This window comes from Balaenoptera ricei, chromosome 3, assembly GCF_028023285.1.
Source record: "Balaenoptera ricei isolate mBalRic1 chromosome 3, mBalRic1.hap2, whole genome shotgun sequence".
Classification (NCBI taxonomy): Eukaryota; Metazoa; Chordata; class Mammalia; order Artiodactyla; family Balaenopteridae; genus Balaenoptera; species Balaenoptera ricei.
In genome coordinates this window covers 63195239-63221319 of record NC_082641.1, presented here as the reverse complement: position 1 = coordinate 63221319, position 26081 = coordinate 63195239, and the positions used below count along the sequence as shown (strand labels likewise).

The 26081-nt window shown below is 41.5% G+C and overlaps 1 protein-coding gene and 1 long non-coding RNA gene across 3 annotated transcripts in view; one reads left to right on the top strand and one right to left on the bottom strand.

The window, feature by feature from the left end:
- The window catches only part of JMY (junction mediating and regulatory protein, p53 cofactor), a 72212-nt gene extending 62701 nt beyond the window's left edge, over positions 1 to 9511 (bottom strand). The window contains exon 1 of one of the 2 annotated variants that reach the window (XM_059916628.1): positions 7874 to 9511. In XM_059916628.1, coding sequence (XP_059772611.1) covers positions 7874 to 8914 — 1041 coding nt within the window. In that variant the 5' untranslated portion in view covers positions 8915 to 9511. The remainder of the gene's footprint in view (positions 1 to 7873) is intronic. The other variant, XM_059916629.1, reaches the window with a different exon arrangement.
- On the top strand, positions 9127 to 25129 carry LOC132362335 (uncharacterized). The gene is made up of 3 exons (XR_009502336.1): positions 9127 to 9778; positions 24402 to 24496; positions 24751 to 25129. It is a non-coding gene; the product is annotated as an uncharacterized LOC132362335 (long non-coding RNA).
- Positions 25130 to 26081: the final 952 nt, after the last annotated feature.

The window sequence follows — 26081 nt, the reverse complement described above, 5'->3', positions numbered from 1 at the left end:
AATAAAAGTTAGTTATTGTGATCATTAAAAACTAGAGCCTCAGGACTTCCCTGGTCGCACAGTGGTTGAGAATCTGCCTGCCAATGCAGGGGACATGGGTTCGAGCCCTGTTCCGGGAAGATCCCACATGCCACGGAGCAACCAAGACCGTGCGCCACAACTACTGACCTTGCGTGCTCAACTACTGAGCACACATGCTGCAACTACTGAAGCCCACCCGCCTAGAGCCCATGCTCCACAACGAGAAGCCAGCAGAATGAGAAGCCCATACAGCGCAAAGAAGAGTAGCCCCTGCTAACCACAACTAGAGAAAGCCTGTGCACAGCAACGAAAACCCAACGCAGCCAAACAAATAAATTAACTAATTAATCAATTTAAAAAAAACTAGAGCCTCACATACATCTCTACATATTGGTTGCCCCAGTTATTACCCTGTTAAGAGTCAGTAAAGAGGGAACAGACTCAGATAGCAAGGTGAAGAGGAAGAATGGCTTTCAGAAATAATTTTAGTAATTAAACATTGGTTTTGTAATGTAACTTTAGCAAGTTATCAAAAAAGTGATGGGAAAGCAGTTATAACAATAAAGTTCATAGGGAAAAGCACACACAAAAAAAACCCTCAAGTAATGGTAATGAACAAAGTGAGGACTAGCAAACAAATACAAAAAACAGGCAGAAACACCACTCCTGCCTGCTTCAGTGCCCTCGTGTACTCAAAAACGAATCAGAGCTTTTTCAAAGCCTGAAGAAACATTAGAAGTGCTATGTCCTAGACAGTCACCTTACTACAGAGGGACCCAAAACTGGATACAAGCACATAAAACAAGTGGCTCAGGTCCCAACAGTTGCCACACTGTGCTTGTAAACTGCCCCGGATCCTTACGGAAGAGAAGACTGTAATTTCATTCTGCAAACATGAGATTAACGCCCACAGAGGGTAAGTGACAGCATAAGGTCAAGCAACTAGTATCACAATTACGACAAAAACACAGATTTTCCTGAGCCATGTTCAATAAGTTTTCTTTCCACTAAGCACTAATTAAGATAGTGTAGTGAGACATTTCTTAAAAAGTACCCTACCTCAACTAATTGTTAGCAGCAGGATGACTTGGTAACCAATTTTAATTAAAATTTTTTTCCTGAAGAAGATGACCATTCTTGTTTATCACTGTATTCTCCCTGTGCCTATATTATTTCATTGCACTAATAATATTTGTTGAATAAACTAAACCCCAAGCCATCACCCTCACTGTACCCTTACAAGTTACAATAAAGCCCCAAATCATTAAATGAACTTCATTTATCCTTAAGACCACTCTCTATAAAATGTCTAGCTCACAAGGCCTATTTTTATTTCATAGCCTATTATACAAAGCCTTCACTATAGTCTGAAAAATCTATTATATGCAATTATAACTATATAAAATTTAAAATTCAAGGACAAGCATAAGGGCAATTCCCCACACTTAAGAAAACAACTCAAAAATATCTAGCTTTTTGCTGAATGAATCCTTCTCTGCTCCTATGCAGTTTTAGTAACTTAGATACTCTGTGTTAAGGCTACTTGGTATTAACAGTCCCCTACAAGAAGCCTGAAAAGCCAAATGAACTTCACCACCTCTATCAAAAAACAAATAGCACCAAGAACTATTGTTCAGTCTTCACTGCCTATGCCTCTCACGCATACAGCTTAATTTTTCTCCTATGACAACTAAGGAAACTGGGTAGATTCAGAGGAGCAGATCTTGGCCTATTAATGAGTAGTAAAAAGAGCCACAGGGAAATTTCCCATTACAAAAAAATAAACACACATACATCTAACCATCAATGGAAAGCCACCCTGTGCTTTCAAGTACCACTTCCAACAATATTCTACAATCCATAAAAGGCCAAATAAAGCAGCAATGGAGAACAGTGAGACTAAAGTTACATGTTAAGATTTTGGGAATGAAGATTGCTAATTCAACCACAACAACTGTTATGTTTGACAAACCAAACCTCCCACTCACCTTCTCCCTTCAACACATACACACACACACATACACACACACACACACACACACACACAATAGTACTCACATTATGAAAGTATTTGTCCAAGTTGGTCTTGCTTTAGCAAGGAGGAAACACGTCTGTGAAATATCTGGTGGGCCAGGAATCATGTGATGTTAAATGGCAAGCAGAGAAACCACCACATAAATTATTTATCAGGAAAGTTGCCATCCTGCCACCAGCCTCCATGTTTCTGTTTTACAGAAACACTAACTGAGAAACATACATTCAACTTTTTTTCTACATCTACCTTTTTTTCTTTTCAGTAATATGACAAATGGCCAAAAGTTTATTGGGACATAGGATTGAAGAAAGAGATAAATTATCTAAGTCATTATTTTAACAGTTTCCAGCTGTTAAAATAACGTTGTCTTTCATCACAACTTTCAAGAATCCCACAAAATTCATTTAGCTTCATTATTCCTTAACTGTTTTACAGTAAAAGAGCAGTTTGCACCAGGTTTATGGAAATATCCAGGCAGAACAGCTCTCTCCTCTGCAACTAAGTACATTATGTCCTTCCCGAGACTGCTTCTACTATTTATACCTAATCATGCGTTGTGGCTCACTGGCCCAAAGACCAGCATCCTAGGACTCCTAAACGACTGTCATTTCTCTAACGTATACACAGATCTTCCTTGACTTACACTGGGGTTACTGCCCGATAAACCCATCATAAGTTGAAAGTATTGTAAGTCAGAACTGCATTTAATACACCTAACCCACTGAACTTTACAGCTTAGTCTAGCCTACCTTAAATATGCTCAGAACACTCACATTAGCCTACACTTGGGTAAAAATCATCTAACAAAAGCTTATTTTATAATAAAGTGTTAAATATCTCATGTAATTGATTGAACACTGTACTGACAGTGAAAACAGAAAGGTTGTATGGGCACAGAACGGTTCTTTACCCTAGTGATCCTGTGGCTGACTGGGAGCTGCAGTGTGCTGCCCAGTGTTACAAGAGTAAGGTACCCAGAAAAGATCAAAATTTGAAATACGGTTCCTACTGAATGCGTACCACTTTCACATCATCTTAAAGCTGAACCACCTTAAGTCGGGGACTGTCTGTAGTTGGGGCTTCAGCAGTGCTCTGGAGTTTTATAGCTAATCTTAGTTTTCCAGGAAAATTAGTAAAGTCATAATTGGGAAGAGGGGTGATAAATAAACAATCTTCATAGAGCTCCTTGCCCCTTCTCTTAAACAACTCAAGTCAGGAGTTGTTTATAGTCATTTTAAAATACAAAGGAAAACAATGATTGGGCACGCTTGTCTAACATAAACCCATCCTTGCACCCTAGGCAACCTACTTCTCCTAAAACACAACGTGTGGACTATGCCCTGCACTATGCCTATCATGATTAATTTGAAGTAAAACAAACAAGTTACCTTAATTTAAAAGTTCATTATTGACCTGACTAGATTTTAAATTATTGATGCCACCCTCCCATTCTCAGGAGCGGAGACTGACATCCTTTCTAATGTCATCAGGGAAACAAGGCATGTGCAGAAAAGGCCTATATTTGGATTAGGACAAATCAAGTTTGAATCTCTGAGTTTAGTCACTCCTCAGCAGTTTAAAATTGGCCAAATCTCAACTTCTGCTTCAGTAAAATACGTATAAAACGCCACTTGTCTCAAAAGATAGAGTGGAGGATGAAAGGGGATAGGTAATGTGAAGCGCCCCAATACCTAAGTAGTGCCAATATTTACATTGCCTTGAAACAACACTTTCTGGAAGCCTCCTTTATAAGTGCCAAACACATTGTTAGGTACTTTTTCATGTCTTAAGTCTTCAGAAATCCTTTAAGCATTTCCCCCATTTCTCTGTTTTAAAGAGGTTAAATAACTAAACAGGTCACAGAAGTGATGAGTACTAATTCAAGCCCAGATTTTTCTGAATCCAAACAGAGTACGCTCTGTCTACTGTGTGCCTTACATGGCACTTTTGAAAACACATGTTTCTCTCAGTGGTTTCAACTGGAAAAGTTAGAATTGAGCAGTTTTATAAACATCATAAATTCCAAAGTGAACAATGATTTTTAGATTTTAATCAAGCCTACCGTCATAGTTAAGGTTTACTATCTAAAGGACCACAATCATTTCAATAGTTGTCCTTATACTGAAACCATTATTTACAAAATCCACGTCATCAAAGGTAAACCACAGTATGGCTTGTAATATGATACTTAGCTTTAACCAACAACCAAGGCTACTGTAGAAATCATTCCAAGAGGTCTTGGTGGCACTTGATTCATTCAGGGATTTAGTGCTCGCTATATAAATAGCACTACTTACAGTAAATCCTTGTAAAAGTCCAAGACAAGCCTACCATGTAATAAATTTCACATTTCATTTGTACTCAAGATTAAAGCCCTAAGTAGTATACAATCTACAATTCTTATGTCATCTAAAAATAATTTCATTAGTATTGTATAAATTGTACCACCTCACAAACTAGTCATTTGACCAAATTTGTAAACCATTAACAAAAACTTCTGGCAGAAAACTTAAGGTTTAATTCTTCAATACTCCACAAGACAGATATAGGACTGCTTCTTATAACCCCATATTAAATCATAAATATATTCCAAAAATTAAATTCCAATAGAGGTTATGTCCTAAGCTTACAAAGCAGATAATTTATAATTGTGGTTTTAAGGCTCTTTTTGAAGAACACCTTTAAGCCTTTCCCTCCAAAACTGTGACTATGCCTATGCATATACAGGCGCCTATGCATTCTACTTAAGGTACTCTATTAAAGTCCATCTATAGCTCCCCTCAATTTATAGGAAATTCACCAACCCCAGATAACAACTCCTTATTTAGGAAGTTACGTACAGTATTTACAGTTTTAAGAGATTTTTCTCCTAGTTTTTAAACAGTATGGTCCCTTGAGGAATTTACATTTATCAGCTCAAAATTTTTATTTACTCACAACTTTACATTAAAATGACACTTCTAAATCTTTTAAATTCCTGCAACACTAAAAAACAACAACAACAACAACAAAAAATTGGTGTCCTTTGTCCACTATTATTAAGAGTGCTCACAAGACGTGTGGCCCTGAACTAGGGGTGGCAAAGAAGAGAATTCCATGATACTGTCAAGGCTGGTGACCTTGAGAAGTTTACAGTCTCGTTGTACAGTCTGTTCTATTAAAAAAAAACCCTCCTTCCACAATTTACTGACCATTTTGCACAAATAGGTGTGGTCTCTAAACTGAAACCTTTAAATGGATAGGAAAAGGAAGACTGTAGAAAAAAGAACCGGAAAACAGATTCAGAGAAATTAAAGGAAAAACATGACCAAAGGATCAAATTTTCCAGCAACACATACCTAAGAATATGTTTGCTTTACCACATATACCTAGTTTTTAAAAACCTATAGCCAATTCCACAAGAATTGTGGAACTGGGAATTTAAAAAAAAAAAAGATTTAGACATAATTACTAACTCAATAGAACTGATAAAACAAAAATGACACAACTTCTACAATGATTTTACCTAAAAAAACGGTACTGCAAACTATTAAGACAGCAAAAAATTTAAGCAGATAGGGAAGAAAAAAAAATATGGCAGTTATGCTATACACTCCCACTGTCACGCCCATGGCAGACATCACTAATTAATCATGCAATTCTTTCCCCCTACTGAGCTTAATTTCTTCCAAAATAACCTTCCAGTAGAAATCAGGGTGGGCATTATAACTGAAACTATTTGTTGTCCTTGATAGCTATTTTTCAAATACTGTTCAACTAAGCGAAGAACCAAAAATTTATGTATTTAATGTTCAATGCATTTATAATAGACTTCATTTAGAGTTTTTCCCAAAACAAAATACTCATTAAAAGTTTAAATTTTTAAGTCTTTTGTCATTTACAGACAGTTCTGGGTGTACTCTGATGATTTTGCAAATATGTTCCTATAAAAGGGTTTCATCTTCAAGAAATACATGGAAAAGACTCTGACAAGTACAGGTTTCTGGTAACGGACTGTACTGCTGAACTGAATGAATAAGCATTTTCAGAACTCTAATGAAAAACTGATGAACTCATAAAAGTGCTAACAAAAGATCAAGACGAAAAAAAAAATTAATTACATGGGACTGAGTGAAAAAAAAAAAAAAAAAAAAAAAAAAAAGTTTAAATTTTCTCTGTTGAAGAGAATAAAACATTATGGTCAATATAACCTTAATTAGGAAAAATACTCTTTTTCAAAAAAGTACATGAGTTCTAGAAAACTCTAATTAACTATATTTTTCAGCAGCCTTCGTTTTTGACCCAGTTTGAATGAAATGACCAGAAAGAATTATTTTTTCTGAGTATCAGTAAAGTTGAAAGCAGACATACCTACATCATTCAGGGATTAAAAAATAGAAAGTTTAAAAAAAAGGATAATATATACCTGTAAAATGAATAAGCGAAAGAAGCACTAACTTTGTCCTTGCAGTTTAAAAGAAATACCGGTCACTATTAAAACTCTAAAGAGAATGTGACCATTTTAAGATTTGTCACTTCCTTCCAGAAAGGATTTAAGGTAGAACACAGACTCCAGAAGTAAGATGATAAAAAGGGAAATAAAAACAGATTCCTGGAACTACAGGATCATACTATGATGGGTGATGTTTATAACATAAAGTAAACTAACAGAAGTCAAAACCTGGATTCACTCTAAGTTTTAAGAGAGCACTGTGGGATAAGTGATAAACTATTATTTCCTAAATCCTTAAGTCTAACAAAAACTTCATAATATTCTATGAAGAAACCACAAGGCTCCAGCTTCGTAGCACTAATAGCAGGATTCAAGTAGTACATAAACATAGGCAAGGCTGACAGATGACAACACAATGTCAGCAATATAAACATGATAAAAGGGGGCATTCCCCCACCTCAACTCCAACCTCAACTGATACTAATACTAAAAATAATAAATTGCTTTAAAAACGAGAGTACTTCTTTAGCAGTTTTTCCGGCAAAAGCTGATAAGTACACATGACCCCAAATTATACGTATCTTTTCCACATCGTAGAGCTCCCTGTGTATAACCATTCAGACCTTTTCCCATTGTTTCCTGTTATTTTAAAGATTCGTTTGAAAAAGTGTTTGCACTACTTTTACTCCTCAAGTCCAAAAGCATAATAAACATTCCTGCCCAGGGCCTTTTTTCTGCCTAAAACAAGAGTGAAACATGAGCCCTCTTTAAAGACTGGCTATATTCCTAGAGTGTGTATAAAACCTTTCAAAGTCCATTTGCATCCAATTGTCAGTAGGGGGTTTTTCATTTGGACAGGCCACTCATCTGGAGGACAATGATTTTTAAATTTGCCTAAGTTGCCGAATGACATATGGAGACAAAAAACTGACAGTTTTTGTTCCATAAGACAAACCACTTTGAATAAATGAACATGACGCCAGGAAAGTAAGGTTAATAATCTGGGTAATTATTGCTGGAAACAACTTCAGGGACAAAGAGAAACGCTCATTTAGCTTATATTTATGGGACAGCTTTCTGCTAAATGGCTTTAATCTTATTACCAGTACTTAGTAGCAAACAGAGCACTTTATAGAATCTATGTGTTAAGTGGGAGGCGGAAATCTAAAGACTTATCAAAGTTCCTTCAGAGGGCAAATAAGGAAAGCCACGGTTTTCCCCACTACTGAAAGGAATAAAGAGGGAGATAGGTCAGGAACCATTCTTTTCCCTTGTCTAACTAGAAACACAAGCGCCCCAAATGCGCACAGCCTAGACCGAGGCTCCAGCCTCCGGCAGTGAGGAGGGACCAAAAGCGATGAGTGGAGCCCAGACTACGTTCTTACCTCCTGGATGCGCTTCCTGGCCCGCTGAAGCACTTCTTCGTAGCCCTTCTGCCGCAGCTCGCTAAGGCTTTCGTAATACTCCTCCGGGTCATCGGTCTCGGTGAAGAGTACCTGGGAGAGGATCTTCCAGCCACAGGTGTCCAGGCCGTGACCCAGGTAAACCTGTAGCTGGTAACACAGCGTGTCGATCTCCTGCTCGGTCATCTCCGGGGCGCCCCCGAACAGCACCGTCCACATGCCCGAGGGCTCCTCGGGGAACACAGGCAGGCACGGCTCCAGCTGCGAGTTCACGGAGCACAGCTGCTGGTGCACCGCGCGCAGATCCTGGAAGGAAAAGAGCCCGGCCCAGCTGCACTCCTCGGCCGGGGACTCCAGCTCGGCGGCGGGCTGCGGCTGCTCAGCGTCCGAGAGCGCCAGCGCCGCCGGGTCCGCCTCGTCCTCCCTCACCATTTCCAGCACCTCGATCTCCTCGGTGACCGTCCCGCAGGCGCTCACTACCCGCACCGACGACACCGGGGCCTCCTTCGGCGCCGGCGGGGCTGCCGCAGCGGCGGCCCCCGCCACATCCCTGCCTCCAGATGTCCTCCGGACCGGGCTGGAGTTGGCCCGCACTGGGCTCCGAAGAGGGCTCTCCGCCCCTTTGCCGGCCGACCTCCGCAGCAGTGGGTCCCCCCGAAGGCTGCACGCGCTCCGCGGAGAGCCTCCCTCCGCCCAGGCCAGGCGCCTCCGGGACCCGGGGCTCCTGCCCAGAGTCGCTGAGGCAGTGGCCTCGGGGCGACCCTTGCCCGCCGGGCTGCCCGGCCCCCGGGTCCCGTCGGACGCGGGTGCGCCAGGCTCAGCGCCCCCTCGCGCCCCCGCCTGCTCCCGGGTGCCGCTCCTCTGCCTCTGGGCCGTCCGGTTGTGGCAGGTTATGGCAAACTTGCCCTCAATCTCGTTCCAGGCTACGATGAAGACGAACTTGTGCTTCTCGCGCTCGTCGAACACATGGGGCCGCACGGCCACCCAGTCCGACTCGAGCGTCTCCTCGAGCGCGAACGACATGGTGGCTCCGGCGCCAGGCCGCGGGGAAGGCGCCGCCGGCCCTGCCCGCCCGAGGACTCACCGGCTGACTGCACCGCGCCCCCAGCTCACCCTCGCCGGGAGCCTTCAGCCATCTTAGCGCGCCGGCCGGCTCTCCCCGCTCGCTCGCCCGTCTCTTCGCACTCGCACCCGCCGCGCTCCTTTGTGGTGCGGCTCGCGGGAAAGACAATACGCGTCGCAGGAGCAGGTAGTTCACATGGTCACGTGCGGCCGGATCTGTTTACAAGCCCTGCGCTGCGGCAGCGCCTCGCGCCCGCCCGGGCCGCCCCCCGAGCGAGGCCGCGGTGCTGCGTCTGCGGCGCTCCGGAGGTGAGGCGCGGGTTGCCTGGCGCCGGGCAGGCGGGTAGGTGGTCGGGACCGGGGGCTTGTGAGCCTCCGCCACTCGCCCGGACCGATCTCCCCGCCCCTCCTCCTCTTCTTCCCGACCCACTGGAGCCGGCGTGACGGAGGGACGCGTCTCCTAAACTCTGCGCCTCAGTATCGCCACAATGTTGCCATTCGGCTGCTGACGTCGCGGCTCCACGAGGGACGTAAACACGGGCACGTGCCGCACGCTGGTGACGCGGCGGCGGAGGCGCGCACACCCCGCTCGCGCGCGTCGGCCCCGCCCCTCTGCGTCTCCCGCTCCCGCCCCCGCCCGCTCGCGGCCGCGCGCCTGAGTCTTCTCTTCCTCCGACTCAGCCTCCGTCTCCGGCGGTCTGGAGCCAGTGACCCGCATGCAGGGAGAGGGGCAGGTGTACTCTGCGGGGCAGGTGGCCTCCGAACCCAGGAAAAGAGGAACGAAGGTGGAGGAGCTGAGAATTTTTGAACTCCAGTCATTCAAAGGTACCCTCAGGTGTAAATTTTCCTCCATTCGCCCGGAGGGGTAACTCCTATATTCAGAAAGAAGTAGTCCGTAACGTTATGTGAACTATGTGCTAAGCTTTATTGGGATCCTCTAGACTATTGGGTTCTCTCCTAGTACCCTTGCGATACAGTTTAAGATATGAAAGGAAGGTGTCTGAAGACAACCCAGTAGAACTCCAAAACAAAATAAAATTAAATGAAAATTCAGTCATGTCCCAATAGTATGAATGTTTACATCTCGGTTCATCAGTGTTTTATTGCTTCAGGATTCATCATTGTGTGCTGTTCTGTGAACCTCGTTGTGAGGTCACTGACTTGAGTCTTTTGAAATAGTATTCAATTATGAGTTACCAGAATGCACATACCAAAAAAAAAAAAATCATGTAAATCTGAAGAATTCTGTTCATACTGAACTATGATGAAAATTCTTAAAATTGCCTAGTGGATCTTATAATCTAGTTTATATTATTGGCATTATTTTTTCCTGCTAGTATCCAATTCATATTGCAGGTATTCTGCATTCACAGTAAAGTACAATGGGAATTATTTGTTACTTTTATCCATATTTCTAAAATATATGCGAGACCGTTTGGATTAACCTGGCATTGTTAGCCATACTTCCTTCAGTATTGTCCTAACATCTGAATAAACAGCCAAAAGCTTTAGTCCTGTCACTCAGCTGGACATTTTAGACCTGTAGATCTGCTCTGACCAAAAAAAAAAAAAATGGGGGCACTTTGGGCAGGGCAGGATGAGCAAAAAGGGAAAAGGACTGGTTTTTAAACCTTTTTACAGTTCTTTATGTGAACCATAAATTTTCAAAGCTTGTAACTGAACTTGTGGCAACTCTCAAATGCAAATCAGAAATAACACCTTTTGAAAGGCAGGAAGAAAGAGAGAAAAGCCATTGCAGATCTGTATCACCAGCTAAGCAAACAATAGCACGTTATAGAAAAATTTCTTCTTTTCTGTGGAAAAGTTACTACTAACAGTTTTTCTGATAAAAAGTGATGAGATAATTGTAGCTCTCTTCTTATAATACATTATAGATAAGTATAAATACTAAGAATGAATGCCAAAAGAATATGTTTATGGGAAGTATTTTTATTTACATGTATATTAAAATTGCAATATTTATCCACAACATTACGTCTTATCACAATAGTGCTAGAGAAAAATTGTTTGTGGTCACACAGGTGTTAAGTATTTTCCCCCAATACTCTGGCAACTGTGTTTTGTCAAAAAAGTTGTTTCACTGTTTCTGGTCTCCTCTATTCTCCTCTATCTTAGTAACTGTTATCCTAGAAATAAAAAAAACAAACAAACTGAAACTCCCATGGCAGGTTACTGTAGTACTTTACAATTCTTTATTTAGGGCTATATCTGATTGTCAAGCAAGATCTCTTGAGTGTATAAATACTCCCTGGGAATAAGTAAAGCTACAGAAATCTACATTTTGACCTTATTCCATAACCCCAGGAGACTGGGTTGTGATTCTCCCACTGGGACTTGCTGAAAACTTCACACCATATCTTTTACTACTACTGCCATCTCGAATACCATAGGGTATGCTGGGATTTTTGTTCTAAGCGGCAGGGTTGCTTGTTCTGCAATGAGGACCTGCTGCAGAGCCATTCTCTACTTTGAGCCCTACTCAAAGCTGGCACCTTCCACATTGCCTGATATATGAGCTGGAGCAGTTTTCCTAGGTGTGGAATGTGTTGCATCCAAAGCCCAAGGAGGCTTAACAGTCATTGTGGTAGTGGCTGCATCATGCACCAATCTGTCCTTTACTTTGAAGGGAATGTCCTGACATACACCTGACCATAGGATGTGCAGAAACTTTACAGAGTTGGCAAGTGCCTGAATTTTTGTAGAGTTTGTCTCCCTCCCTCTGGAGTGCATATGTCTCCAACATGCCAGCACCCTCTTACTCATCCTGCCAGATCACCATGATGTCATCAGTGTAATGTATCAATATGATATCCTGTGAAATGTCCAGGTGGTCCAGATGTCTTCAGGCTAAATTATGGCAGATGGTGGGAGAGTTAACATGGCCCTGGAGCAAAGTGTTTCTGATCTTCTTTCCTGACTAGGATAGAAAAGTACACATTTGCCAAATCAATGGCTGCATATTGAGTACCAGAGACCATATTATCTGCTGTAGCAAAGAAACTACATCTGGCTGGGCAGCTGTGATCAGGACTATTTCTTGGTTGAGCTAGTAATAGTCTTTAGAATCCATCTGGATTCTGCAAGGACCAGACCAGCATATTAAACACAGCTATTCTAGGGACAACCATGCCTACATCTTTAAGAGGGGCATTAATCTCTGCTATCCCTCTCCAGGGTTATAGTGCTTTTGATTCACTATCTTGGTGGGAGATAGGCAGTTTCAGATGCTTCCACTTGAACTTCCCTGCTATGATAGCTCTCATCAACAGACTCAGTGTATGGGTGACTCCATCTGCCACATATGTCAATCCCAATATGTATTTGGGGACCAGGGAAATGAGTACCAGGTGACTTCACATACCTGGTGGACCCAGACTTTGGTCAAGACTCCATTTATTACCTGGTCCACAGAGCCCACGATGAAGTCTCTGGTTGTCAACTTAGACCCTGTCCTCAGTAGTCCTTGAAATGCCTGAGAATTTCCCTTTCCCCAGTGAACAGTCACTCAAGTACACAGCCTAGATCCCTTTGGGGAAGCACTGGGGAAATCATTATGTATTGCAGAGTTCTTTGCACTGGGACCCAGTCATCTCTTCAGTCAATGGTACCAGGTCTGAAAACTGAAAACTAGGCAAGAGACTACTTTGAGTACTTCCCTCAACCTCCCACTCATCCATTCTGGCTCTATTTTGACTATGTATATTAAGCAGTGTCTATTGGTTGCTCGGCTATTTTGCCCCTCGGGATGCTGTGGTTTATTAAGCATCCCATAACTGTGGACATTGTGACCCTCTGACCTCTGATGGTGAAGTGCTATCAATGGCCTCTGTTGCTCCAGGGCCTTCTCATCCCCATTGCTATCAATGAGCCAAATTCTGTGACCACTTCTGCCTTTAACCCTGGCCTACAAAGGAGAGCCACAATGAACTTCACGGGGATGCTGGGGCCCCTCTCACCAACACATTTCTAACAAACACCCTTGGTGAATGGCATATTCTTGGGACCTTCCTGGGAAACATATTTGTTCTGGCCTCACGTAACATACCCATTCCAGCATTCCCACTTCCCTGAGTCTTTTATTCCCTTCCTCTTTTGTACACCATGGCAATTCAAGCATTTCAGTTCAGGCTCTGGGAGGCTCATTGCTTTTTCCAGGTTTCTAGGAGTCACCCTCATGGCAAGTTTTCAACATCCACTAGGGTCTTAGCTTGGATGTTAAATCCTCTTGTCCTGAGAGAGTGACCTTCAAGTCTATGAACAATGTTAGTTACCCACAGCTTTTGCATTATCAGTCTTAGGATGACAGCCCAATCTCATAACAACCCTCCACTTCCATTATCCTTATATATTATCGTTACCCTTACATTTCAAACGCCTAAATCTTCGCACCAGCCACTGGTACATGTCCACTGGTACGTTGTCCCAACTCACCACCAGTGAAAATTTTAGAAAGAGGACTCTCACCTTTTGCCAGGGCCTCTCAGTGGCAAAAAGAAAGAAAAGCAATTGAGGGGAGCTGAGAAGGTGAACAAAATTTACATCTGATACAAATCTGCTTTCAATGTTTGACAGTACCTAAGAGTAGCATGCTTCATTAAGGACTTCAATATTTCTTTCAACCTTAAAAAAACTTTCTTAGGTATTATTACAAAAGCAACCCATGTTCATTGAAGACAAATTTAAAACTGCAGATAAACCAAAACAAGAAACTTTAAATACTACCTAGAGATACCACTTTTAAAACCTTGATATGGATATTTTTATACTTTTTTCTATACTTATTTACAAAAGCGAGATCCCACTATAAATACTACTTTGTAAACTATCTTTTTCACGTAATAATGTCTCCTGAAAATTTTAATAAGTATACATCTTTGATACTGTTTTTAAAAGAATTCCATTGTGCAAGAAGCTCCTCACTCAGTCCTGAACAGATTTTTCCTCCAATTGCAGCCTGAAGTCTCATATTTATCTTCCTGCCCCTATGGAGTTGCACCACCAAATGTGTCAGAGTATAGAGACACCCTTATTCTGCAGTTGTTTAATATACTCTACAATGTCTAATATCTTTTAAGGCATCCATCTGTAATTTCAAAAATCTGGGCATAAGATGAGCATATACTTATGCTTAGTATTTAATGGTAATTTAAATGTAAGTACAATAAAAAGTGAAAACCAGAAAAGAAAAGGAATTCCATTGTGTATATTTACATAATAATGTATGTTATCAGTCCCTTCAGAACCAGATTTAAGTTGTCATCACTCACGTCCTTGAACTAAATCCTAATCCTATATCTTTATGTCCTAAATCTTTGAGCACCTACTGAATTGTTTCTCTTTTGTTCTCAATGTCCCATCTAGGGAATCCTTTGAAGCCCATACCCTTAACCACAGTATTAAGATCCTCCAATAAGCAGATAGAATGATGGGATTAGATGTGTAAGAGAATTTGGAGGGAAACACCTCTAAGGGAAAAATGGGGAGGGAGCCAGAGCAAAGGGGAGAACTGGTGGTGGTGAAGGAGTGGGGAAGAAAGGAAGTTTCAATAGAAAGCATCTTGGAGTGCAATGCAGTTTAGAGTGTTTTCTGTAGGTCAATGGGGAATCCTTAAGCCAAAGTTACCTGTCAGAGGAGTTTCGTGTCTCACAGCAACAGGCCTGCTATACTCCCCATCTCCTCAGTCAGTGGCTGGGAGCAGCCTGGAGGAAATGTGGTGGATTCGTAATGCAGCAACCCGGGCTGTCAGGATTACACTTGGAGATTTGAGATGCACGTTCTCATGGGTGCCACAACACCATCTGTGCTTTACAAAACCTTGGTACTATTCATTCATTGATTCATGACACATCGAGGGCACAAATAGAGTACAATGTGGTGCTCACATTCTAGTAATTGGCTTCAGTTTGAGTGGATCATCACAAATAATTTTTTAGAAATTAGAAACAGAAATAGATTTCCAGGCTCTCTTGAGGAAGATCTTCAAGGTATGGCTTCATTATCTTGTTTGAAATGATTTTTCAGGATCTAAGGTAAATTCAAAGCTAAGTACTAAATAGGGTTTGAGTTCTTCCTCATTGCGTAGACCCAGTCCTGTATTCATGTCACTTGATGCAGATAACCTGGGTGAGTTTTACATAATAAAGTCTAGAACCTGAAACAATAACTGCCATTTCCAAAAAACGTTTGAGAGAGAGAACAACATACCTCTCCCAAATACATACTTACTTTCCTATCCTTATATCCCTTCTTTTATATATATATGGTTTGTATTAGTTTTCTATGGCTGCTTCAACAAATTACCACCAACTTAATGACTTAAAACAACTCAAATTTATTATCTTAAGGTTCTAGAGGTCAGAAGTCTGAAGCGAGTCTCACTGGGCTAAAGTCAAGTTGTCTGTGGGGCTGCGTTTCTTCTAGAGGCTCCAGGGCAGAATCCATTTCCTAGCCCTTTCCAGCTTCTAGGAGCTGCCCACATTCACAGGTGTCTAGCCTCTCCCTCCATCTTGTAAGCCAGCAATAGTGGGCCAAATTCTTCCCACAGCACATGACATTTCTTCTCAGAGACAGATCCTGCTTCTCTTGTCACATCTCCTTTGACTCTTGACTTCTACCTCCCTCTTCCATTTTTAAGGACCTTTGTGATTATATCGGACCACAGGGATAATCCAGGATAATTTTTTTTTCACTGTGATTTTTTTTAATTGAGATGTATAAATCAGGACACTTTGGACTTACTTTAAAAAATAAGTTATTTGAAACTTAAACACAGAAAAATATTAATAATAATGTAAGAGTTCAGTTCAAAGCTTAGATTCTGCTATTTTTAAGTTTTTCTAGCAAAAGATAATCAAAGTGATTGTCGTAGGAGGAGAGACATGGTCAGGATAATTTTTATGTCTGCTGATGAGCAACCTTAATTCCATCTGCAACCTTAATTCCCCTTTGCCAGGTAACCTCACATAGTCACAGTTTTGAAGATTATCATGTGGATATCTTTGGGGGGTGGGGCATTATTCTGCCCACCATATGTCTTATAGCTAAAGCCTCTGAAACAATATCTATTGGAAACAGTTCCGGTGTTTATTAATCTTTTGGATGTTCATGGGAATGAAACTAAAGATTTATCATTCTTAGAATATTTGTCCTAGCTTTCGGTAGCTATACATTATCATGTTAAGGAAGTTGTCTTCTATTGCTATGATCTCCTTATATATTACTCTGTAATAAACCACCCCCAAACTTAACAATTTAAAACAATTTATTATTATCGCTCATGTTACTGCAGGTTGATTGGTCTTAGCTGGATGGTTCTCTCTTGAGGCTTGAGCAGGCTGGGTGTCCAATATGGCTGCTTCCCTCACATGTCTGGGCTTCTGTGCTCCTCCATGGGGACTCTCTCCCACAGAGTAGCTTGTGGCATGCATTGGGATAATCGTATTTTTCTTCTTTAATCTGTTAACGTTGGCAGTGTTTAACATGCAGGTTGTTTACTAGGACACGCCCTTGGGATCAAGACCTGAGGAAAGAAAGAGGAGGGAGCAGGAGTAAGGAGAAGGAGGTCTCAAGCTGTGGTGGGGGCCTGATACCCCTGAGTCCATGGAGATCATTGTAGCTGAGGTGCTCCCACAGTGGGCCAGGTGTTTATGCATTCACCCAGTTGTTGGATGTGGGTTGTCCCTGGAAGGGTATATAACCCTGGATGAAGCTGAAGTGATTCCCTAAAGGTGAAGACTGAATGAAGATTGTACACTGGCAACTCTCTCAGCAGGTGAGGCAACGAGCCATTCCTTGGAAGAGGATCTGGGCTGAGCCTCTCCATGTCTCTTCCACAAGGTTCCTAGTAGTAGTATTTATAAGAGTAAAAAACCAGAAAAAAAACCAGAAAACAAAACAAAAAAACCCTAGAAACAACCTAAATCTTCATCATACAATAATCAATAAATATATGTAGAATAGCTACATGATGAAAAAACATACAGCAATGACAATGAATAATTAACACCACATCTGTCAAGAACTAGAGTCACCGTCTGTCAGCATGGTTAAAGCTCAGAAACATGATGTTACATGAAAAAAGCATGTGCAGAAAAAAGCATGCCTGTCATTTCTATAAAATTTAAAAGCATTCAAAACCCAACTATATTTTGTTTATGGATCATGAATATATAGGAAAAATAATAAAATATTCATCAGGATCATAAATTCGTCATAGTGTCTAGGAACGGAGGGTGGGAACTAGGATCAGGAAAAGGGGCTCAGAGGCTACAATTGTATCTGGAAGTTTGGTTTCTTTAAAAAAGACCTGAACTAACATGGCATTATAGCACAATGCTATTATATGATGAAATGTGGTCTCGAGTACATGAAAGTTTATTATATTTATTTTTTCTGTGTTAAAACAACTTCATTATAAAATTAATAATTTTTAAAACTACCATGCAGTCATTAAAGCAAAATTAATTACCCTTACACACATTAACATAGATATATTGCAAAAGCAATGCTAAATGAAGAAAAGAATTTGCAGCTGGGTATATACATGATGATGCCTTTTCAATTTTTTTTTATTTTTAAATTTTTTTTTTGTTTTTCTCTTTTTCTTTTTTTAGTTGTTTTTTTCTTCTTTTTTATATATTTTTGCCATTTCAATTTATTTTTTCTTTAAATTTTTTTTTTTTGATGTGTACCATTTTTAAAGTCTTTATTGAATTTGTTACCATATTGCTTCTGTTTTATGTTTTGGTTTTTTGGCCATGAGGCATGTGGGATCTCAGTTCCCCGACCAGGGATCGAACCTGTACCCCCTGCATTGGAAGGCAAAGTTTTAACCACTGGACCACCAAGGAAGTCCCCCATTTCAATTTTTAAATAAGCAAAATGACATTCTATATTATTTATAGATCTATACTCATGTGGTAAAAGTATTTTAAAATGCAAGGGCAGGACACACACCAATAATATCCAAATAGTTTTACCTTTGAGAAGATAAGGAGATGAATAGGACTGGGGAAGGATACAAAGAAGATTTCCAGATATTCACATTGGCTCAATCTCAGTGTTGACTACATGGCTATTTATTGTATGACTCTCTGTGCTTCTTGGTATGCTTGAGATAGTTCATATTTTTTAAAAACTTAAACATTCCATTTTGATTGGTCTTTCCCTCTGGTTATAATGAAAATAACCACATCAGTATATGCCATCACTTGGTTGGCATTGAAAAGGAAAGGAAAAGAGTGTCTTCTATAAATCTCCAATTGCCATTTTTTTCTGGTATATCCTTTGCTGCACCCATTTTTTCAAAACACTGACTTAGTGTCCCTGATTAAAAACAAGTGCCCCAGTACTTACGTGTCCAGTTATTTTTGTGGGTGTTAAACTCCATTGCTGCAGTGGGACAAAATCACTGGTGTACTCAGGCACTGGAAGTTAAGAGAAGAAGCAAGGTAGGCAAGTCTTAGGTTATGCCTCTCCCTCATTAAGAAATCCAGATTTTAAACAATTTTATGGAGAAAGGATATTAAGTTATAACTATTTGCACCCTCCATGTTATTTTCTGATCCCTACAAAGGGATTTTGGTGTTGTCTTTTTATTTAGCATCAGTTAACATTTCTGTGTATCCACTTGGCCCACACACTAGTCAGTGTTCCATAGTTTCCATCTTGATAATGCACTGCGGTTTACTTAGCCTTACCACTATTGTTGAAGTTTTGAGATTTTTCCAACTTTCCAGTATTATAAATAGCATTTCTATGACCATCTTTGTGCAAGCTACTTCTTTTCTTTCTGGTCATTTCCTTGAGGTATAATCCTAAAGTGGAATTAGGCCAAAAGGTATGAATAGTTTTGTGATTCTAAGTTCATATTCCAGTATTATATCAATTCATCTTAGATCTAAAAACGTTGGGTTTACACATTTGAACATACTTTAAAAAATTTAATAGGTACAGAATGATTGTTAAAAGGTGCTTAATGAAAAGTTCTCTCAGCTGCTTTTTTAATCTTTTTCTTTTTTGTGCGTGTGTGTGTCTAATTATTAAAAGTAATACTCTCACTGTGGAAAAATAAAATCAAGTAAGTGAAAGTACCCTCTAAACCCGCACTCTTAAAAGATTCCATGTTCCGATTTGACTTACACTCTTTCACATGATTCTATATGCATGCAATGTTTCATTCTTGAGACTTCAGGCAACATTTGGAAGTTCTTTAGAAACCCATCCAATCAAGACATCCTGTGTGCTTGGGCCTTTTCTCTCTTTGCAATTCTTTCAGTTATTCCCTTTCTCTTCAAATCTACAGCTCTACTCTCTTCACCAGCTATTTTTCCTGAAACTTCCAACATAATCCAATCTCCCAAAAATCTTTATTTGCCATGTTGGATCTTTCAACTACAAGTTTATTTTTATTCTTTACAATCTGTTCCAAACCTCAGCACCATCTCAGAACAATATCCTTGAACCCACCCCGAATTATTGAAATCAGGATCTTAAAGCATGGGACCCAGGAATCTTCACTTTCAAAAGTTCCCCAGGGGGCTTCCCTGGTGGCGTAGTGGTTGAGAATCTGCCTGCCAATGCAGGGGACACGGGTTCGTGCCCTGGTCTGGGAAGATCCAACATGCCGCAGAGCAACTGGGCCCATGAGCCACAATTACTGAGCCTGCGCTCCGCAACAAGAGAGGCCGCGATAATGAGAGGCCCGCGCACCGCGATGAAGAGTGGTCCCCGCTTGCCACAACTAGAGAAAGCCCTCACACAGAAACGAAGACCTAACACAGCCATAAATAAATAAATAAAATTTAAAAAAAGTTCCCCAGGTGGGGCTTCCCTGGTGCTGCAGTGGTTAAGAATCTGCCTGCCAATGCAGGGGACACGAGTTCGAGCCCTGGTCTGGGAGGATCCCACGGAGATGCCATGGAGCAACTAGGCCCGTGCGCCACAACTGCTGAGCCTGCGCTGTAGAGCCCGTGAGCCACAACTACTGAGCCTGCGCTCTAGAGACCACGAGCCACAGCTACTGAAGCCTGCGTGCCTAGAGCCCGTGCTCCACAACAAGAGAAGCCACCACAATGAGAAACCCGCGCACTGCAACGAAGAGTAGCCCCCGCTCGCCCCAACTAGAGAAAGCCCGCGCGCAGCAACGAAGACCCAAAGCAGCCAAAGAAAAAGAAACAAGAGAAAAAAAAAAGTTCCCCAGGTGATTTTAAAATACAGGCAGGGTGAAAACCACTGTGTTGCTCTAATTTCTGGAATGATTTCTCCATACCTGCATGTTTTTACTTTTTCACTAATTGTTTTCTCCTTAATTCCCTATAAACTGGACTCTGAGTCTTCTGCTTTACTGAAACCATTAACTTTAAAAAAAAAAAAATCAAATGCAATACCATTCAGTCCTGAGAGTAGGTCATAAGTTCAGAAGTTGCCTTTTCTGCCCCTGGTATACTTTTCGTGTTAGTTTACTTTTCGTATTTGTTTATTTCGAAGTTTCATGTTTGTTAATGTATGTTATCTACTGCTGCACTGCAAACTACCCTAAAAACTAGTGGCTTAAAGCAATAAAACCATTCCTTTGTTCCGATTCTGCAGTGTGGGCAGGCCTGGGTGGAGACTGCTGGTATCTGCTCCAAGTGGTGTTGGCTGGGAAGGTGTAACTGGGGCTTGAGGATCTATGATGCTTGACTCACATGTTTGGTGCCTCAGCTGCCTCATTTTTTCTCCAATGGGGAGGTTGAAATTTTTTACATAGTGGCTTGGGGCCCTCAAGAGAGCAAAAGCTGAGGTTGTCAGATTTCTTAAGGCCCAGGCCTTTGGCCAGCAGGGTGCACTTTTGCCACATTCTATTCGTGAGAGCAAGTCACAGGCCAGCCAGATTCAAGGAGAGAGGAAATAGACTCCACTCTGGATGGCGAGGAACAGCATGTGTGAACAGGGATGGGAGGCTTCAAGCAGGGGAAAATGTGCATGTAGTAGACAAAGAATATCAGTTGGAATCACTGAGTGATTGAATGAAAGAACAAATGAACAAGTGAATGAATAGAGTAATAAAAAATGTAGGACAGAAAATATTTTAAAATATACAGACAGTACATAGACAACAAAATACCCTTTTATATAAATGGAATGTATTTAATGGTAGAGACTGCATTCAGTTTTGCACCAAAAGGGAAGCTGAGGGAAGCAATAGATATATTCTACATCAAGACAGATTGTGTTAGGCCAGGCCAGATGGTGTGAGGTGAGAGATGCTTCAGCTAGACCAGGAGGAAGTCTCCATGCAGGTGCCTAAGGCAGGCAGGACAGAGGTCAGATCCAGAGAGATCAGTTCTGGGTGCGGAGTGAGAAGTGAGAGAGGTTCTGCAGGTCAGGGCAGCAAGTCCAGATCAGCAATGTCAGACTCCATGACCAGAAACTCAAGACAGGAAAATGGGAGACAAAAAAGGGACCAGGCCAACAGGAGACAAGATACCAGGCATTAGCATCAAGTGTGACAGTTGACACTGGGCATACTGCTCAGCTGCCTGATCGGTGGGTCCTGGAGTCTAGGTTCACAGGGGCTGACCCAGCACTGGGTTGGTCAGGATCTGTGTTTTATTTTCTTACTGGATCATCTGTTCTATCTAAATCTGTAGAAAGAAGCAGCTTGTAGATGATATTAGTCACTTTTGCCAGCATTACCCAAAATGTGGTATGGTAGCCAGCCTCCAAGATAGCTTCCATTGGTCCTCACTTCCTGGTATTCACACCCTAGTCTAGTCCCCTCTGACATTCTATGAGGACTGGTCTGTGGGGCCCATAGAATATGGCAAAAGTAATGATATGTCTCTTCCAAAATTAAGTTATTAAAGACTGAGGATTCCATCCTGGGCTGTCTCTATCTCTGGTCACGCACTGTGAGGGAAGTATGTGGTCAGGTTGTAAGCAGCCCTATGGAGAGGCCCACATGGCAGGGAAATGAAGGCTCTGGCCAACAACCACGTAAGTGAACTTGAAAGTCAGATTCTCCAACCTCGTTGAGCCTTGAGATGACTGTAGCCTCTGCTAACGGTTTAACTACACCCTCATGAGAGACCCCGAAGCAGTAACATGGAGCTAGGTCCCTCCAGAATTTCTGACCCTCAGAAAATGTGTGAGATAATAAACGTGTGTAGTTTCAAGTTGCTAAATTTGGGTAATCTCTTATGCAGCGATAGATACCTAATACATGTGGTATGTATCAGAATTTTCTGGAGAGCTTATTGAACATGCAACTCTCAGGTCACATCTGAGTGAAAAAAAACTATCTTTGGTAGGGGCCAGCCATCTATATTTTTAACAAGCTTCTGAGGTAATTCTATGTATTCTTAAACTTGAGAAACATTACCTTATGCATTTAATCCCTTAGTGTTACTTCTTCCAAATAAATTTGCATTTTAATCCTAATTTCTATGAAGACCTTATGCAATAAGTATTATCCAAGGCTTAAACACTAAACCCAGAGATTCTTGATATTTTTGAGTTCAAGACACTATTTCAAATATTCCAAGTTTTTGTGATATGTTTGAAACAATTAAAAGGCTAAATGAATGCTAAGCAAGCCAGCGATGATTACAATCAATCACTGCTACAGTATAGCCTTGTCCATAAAAGTGTCCGTACTAAATATGCTTTCCCCTGGTTACCCTTCAGCCTTGAGGATGAATTTATTGCTCTGTATGTGCTCACTCATAAACTCAAGAGGCCAAGTTTTTCCACATTCCAGCAGGAGTATGTCAAGCTTTGTGCTAAACATGTATTAGGCCTCACCCTTATTTTTGCACTCTCTTCCATGCCCTATCATATATCCAACTCAGCACAGTGTCTCACTGGTAAAAGATTCAAACTGGGTGAGTACCATATTGATGATACTCAGCAAGAGAGATGGTTGTTATATTAGTTAAGGTTCTGATATGAAAAACATTACATATTCAACTTGGGATCATTCAAGAAGAGTTTAAGGAAGGGAGGATGAACAAAGGTGTAAGACAGGTGTAGGGAAACACAAGACATAGACACTAGTAGCAGAGCCATCCCTAATGGCAAGAGGCGTGATTGGTTCCTAGAACTGGAGATGGAGAGAGGGCTGTGTGGAGAGGACCACTTGACAGGAGTTGAGATCTTTGGTGGGAGGAGGCACCCAGCCTCTAGTGACCCCCACATGAGGGGGGGCAGGAGATTAATACCCAGGCCATGCTTTCTTCCCTTCCTTTATCTCTTGCCAGTGCTCTGCATTGGTCAAACCCAACAGGAAGCCAGAGGGTAGGAGAGTTCATGGTGGCAGTTCATAGAGGTCAGCTTCCTGGAGAAGGGGGGCCAGTGGTCTGGGGTTACAGGAAGGGGAGAGATATAGAAGATGTCTACATCACAGTCATCCATCCGTCTTTGCATAAAGCCGTCCTGAGAAGTTTTTAGACATAAAATGAACTACTTCAGGCTCAATGAGACATAACTTATTTCATAATGTGAAATTTGATGAATACTTGTTTGTTTCCAAAACTTCATCACCACAAACATGGCAGTCATATCCTCTTTAAGTCTTCATATTTCTCAACTGATTCTTAACATTTTTATTCTATTTTAATATGTGAAACTACCTTCTTGGTGATTTTAACTAGAAGTTGTAGAGGAAAATGGGCTGTCAGAAGTTGTATCTGTGATTAGGTGGCAAAGTTAGGGGAAGATGAAAGTGTCCTGACTTACAGTAGAATGTTGGAGAAGGTTCAGAGGTAGAAGGGGACCCCTGGCCTGTGGTGAGCGGAAGGAAAGAATGGACCAGGAGGAGAGAGAAAGTTAAATACAATAGTTCGAGGCACGCTTCTGAATGTTTTTGAACATAAGAAACAAATGGTTAGATTAACTCCACCAACTCTTCCTAGTTGGTAGGCATGGTCTGTAAATGGTCCTCTTCTCCCCAGTTTGGGAGGTAAGCAGGGGCTTTATGGGTAAAAGTTCAGTACCCAGTAATTCTTCACTTTTATGGGCTTTGAACCTCTGAAATGTGGTATAGGTGGAGAGGAGGTACCTCTGTGATACCAGATCACAAAACCCAGGATTTGGAAGGGATCTTCTACCACTATGAATCTAATTTACAACATCCTTACTATGTGACTTCTCAGTCATCAAAGGTGGCCAGTGATAAGGAGCTCAATATTTTATTAAGCAACTTTTCCACTCTTTGCCTGCTCAATCACAAAACAAACACTTTTTCCTAAGGGCAGAGATATGCTTTCTTACAACTTCTGTCCGCCATCTAGACAGGCTTAGAATAGTCTATTTCCTCTGCTATATGAAAAACTCTCCAAACACTATCCTTCCTCTTTTTTCCAGCCTTCTTTTATCCTGCTGAAATAATTAAAAATAAACAGATATACATTTTTTTTTTTTTTTTTTTTTTTGCCACACCATGCAGCTTGCAGGATCTTAGTTCACCAACCAGGGATCGAACCTGGGGCCCCGGCAGTGAGAGCGCTGAGTCCTAACCACTGGCTGTCAGGGAATTCCCAGGTATGCATAATATTTTATTGCCCACTATGAACCAGACACTGGCCTAGAGATTTTTGTTTGTTTGTTTTGGCCACACCGCGGATCATGTGGGATCTTAGTTCCCTGACCAGGGATCGAACCCATGCCCCTGTTGTGGAAGTTCAGAGTCTTAACCACTGGACTACCAGGGAATTCCCTGGCCTAGAGGTTTTGTGCACTGTATTGCTAATCTTTATAAAAAACATGAGGTCAGTATTTTCATGCTCATTTTACAGGTGAGAAAGCCATACAAATTCTATGTGGCTGAGTTGGGAGTAGAAAGCAAGATGTGTGAGTCCTGGACTTCCCTGGTGGCACAGTGGTTAAGAATTCCCCTGCCAATGCAGGGGACACGAGTTCGAGACCTGGTCCAGGAAGATCCCTTGTGCCGTGGAGCAACGAAGCTCATGCGCCACAACTACTGAGCCCACATGCCACAACTATTGAAGCCCGTGCACCTAGAGCCCATGATCCGCAACAAGAGAAGCCATTACAGTGAGAAGCCTGCGCACCGCCGCGAAGAGTAGCCCCCACTCGCAGCAACTAGAGAAAGCCCACACACAGCAATGAAGACCCAACGCGGCCAAAAATAAATAAATTTATTTTAAAAAAAAATGTCGAATCAAGTTTTTGTGGCATGGTGCCAGGAAATTCTCTCTCCCTTTGTTTTAACTCTGAACAAAGTTGCAAAATTTTATCACTTAGCTTTCCACTGATTTAAAATCAATTTGTTGAGGTTTCATATAGCCCTGTCTTTGTGGTTAGATTTAACATAAACATGGAACCAAGACTCCCTAATAAGAGACTACAGCTCTCAACTTCCTGAAAACTATGCTCCTTTATTTATATGTTATTTTTTTTCTTATTCATTTCTTGCCTGGTATTTAAATCCTAAAATGTTGGTCAAAAAACCCCACTTTGAGACATTTTAAAAATTAATAGCACAGGGCTTCCCTGGTGACGCAGTGGTTGAGAATCCACCTGCCAATGCAGGGGACATGGGTTCAAGCCCTGGTCTGGGAAGATCCCACATGCCGCGGAGCAACTAAGCCCGTGTGCCACAACTACTGAGCCCACGTGCCACAACTACTGAAGCCCACGCGCCTAGAGCCTGTGCTCTGCAACAAGAGAAGCCGCCACAATGAGAATCCCGTGCACCGCAAGGAAGAGTAGCCTCCACTCGCCACAACTAGAGAAAGCCCACATGCAGCAAAGAAGACCCAACACAGCCAAAAACTAAATAAATAAATTAAAAACAAAACAAAACAAAAAACCGACCATGCACTGGCAATTCTAAACAATGTCAGTGATAAAATACTTCTCCCTAAAAAAATTTTTTTGTTTAGTTGTAAAAAATTGCTTTATAGTGTTGAATAATACATATAAACTTCAAATTAGCACCTTTTATTGCTTATATTTAAATAAACATTGTATTCTAATGGCAGTTAGAGAATTGTTAGTTACACAGTTGGCCCTGAACTACAAGCATTCATTTTGTAAATTCCTAAAGGTTTTGAATTATTGAGCTATATTGGGTGGGTTGTGGATGAGGGAGACACAGCTCGTG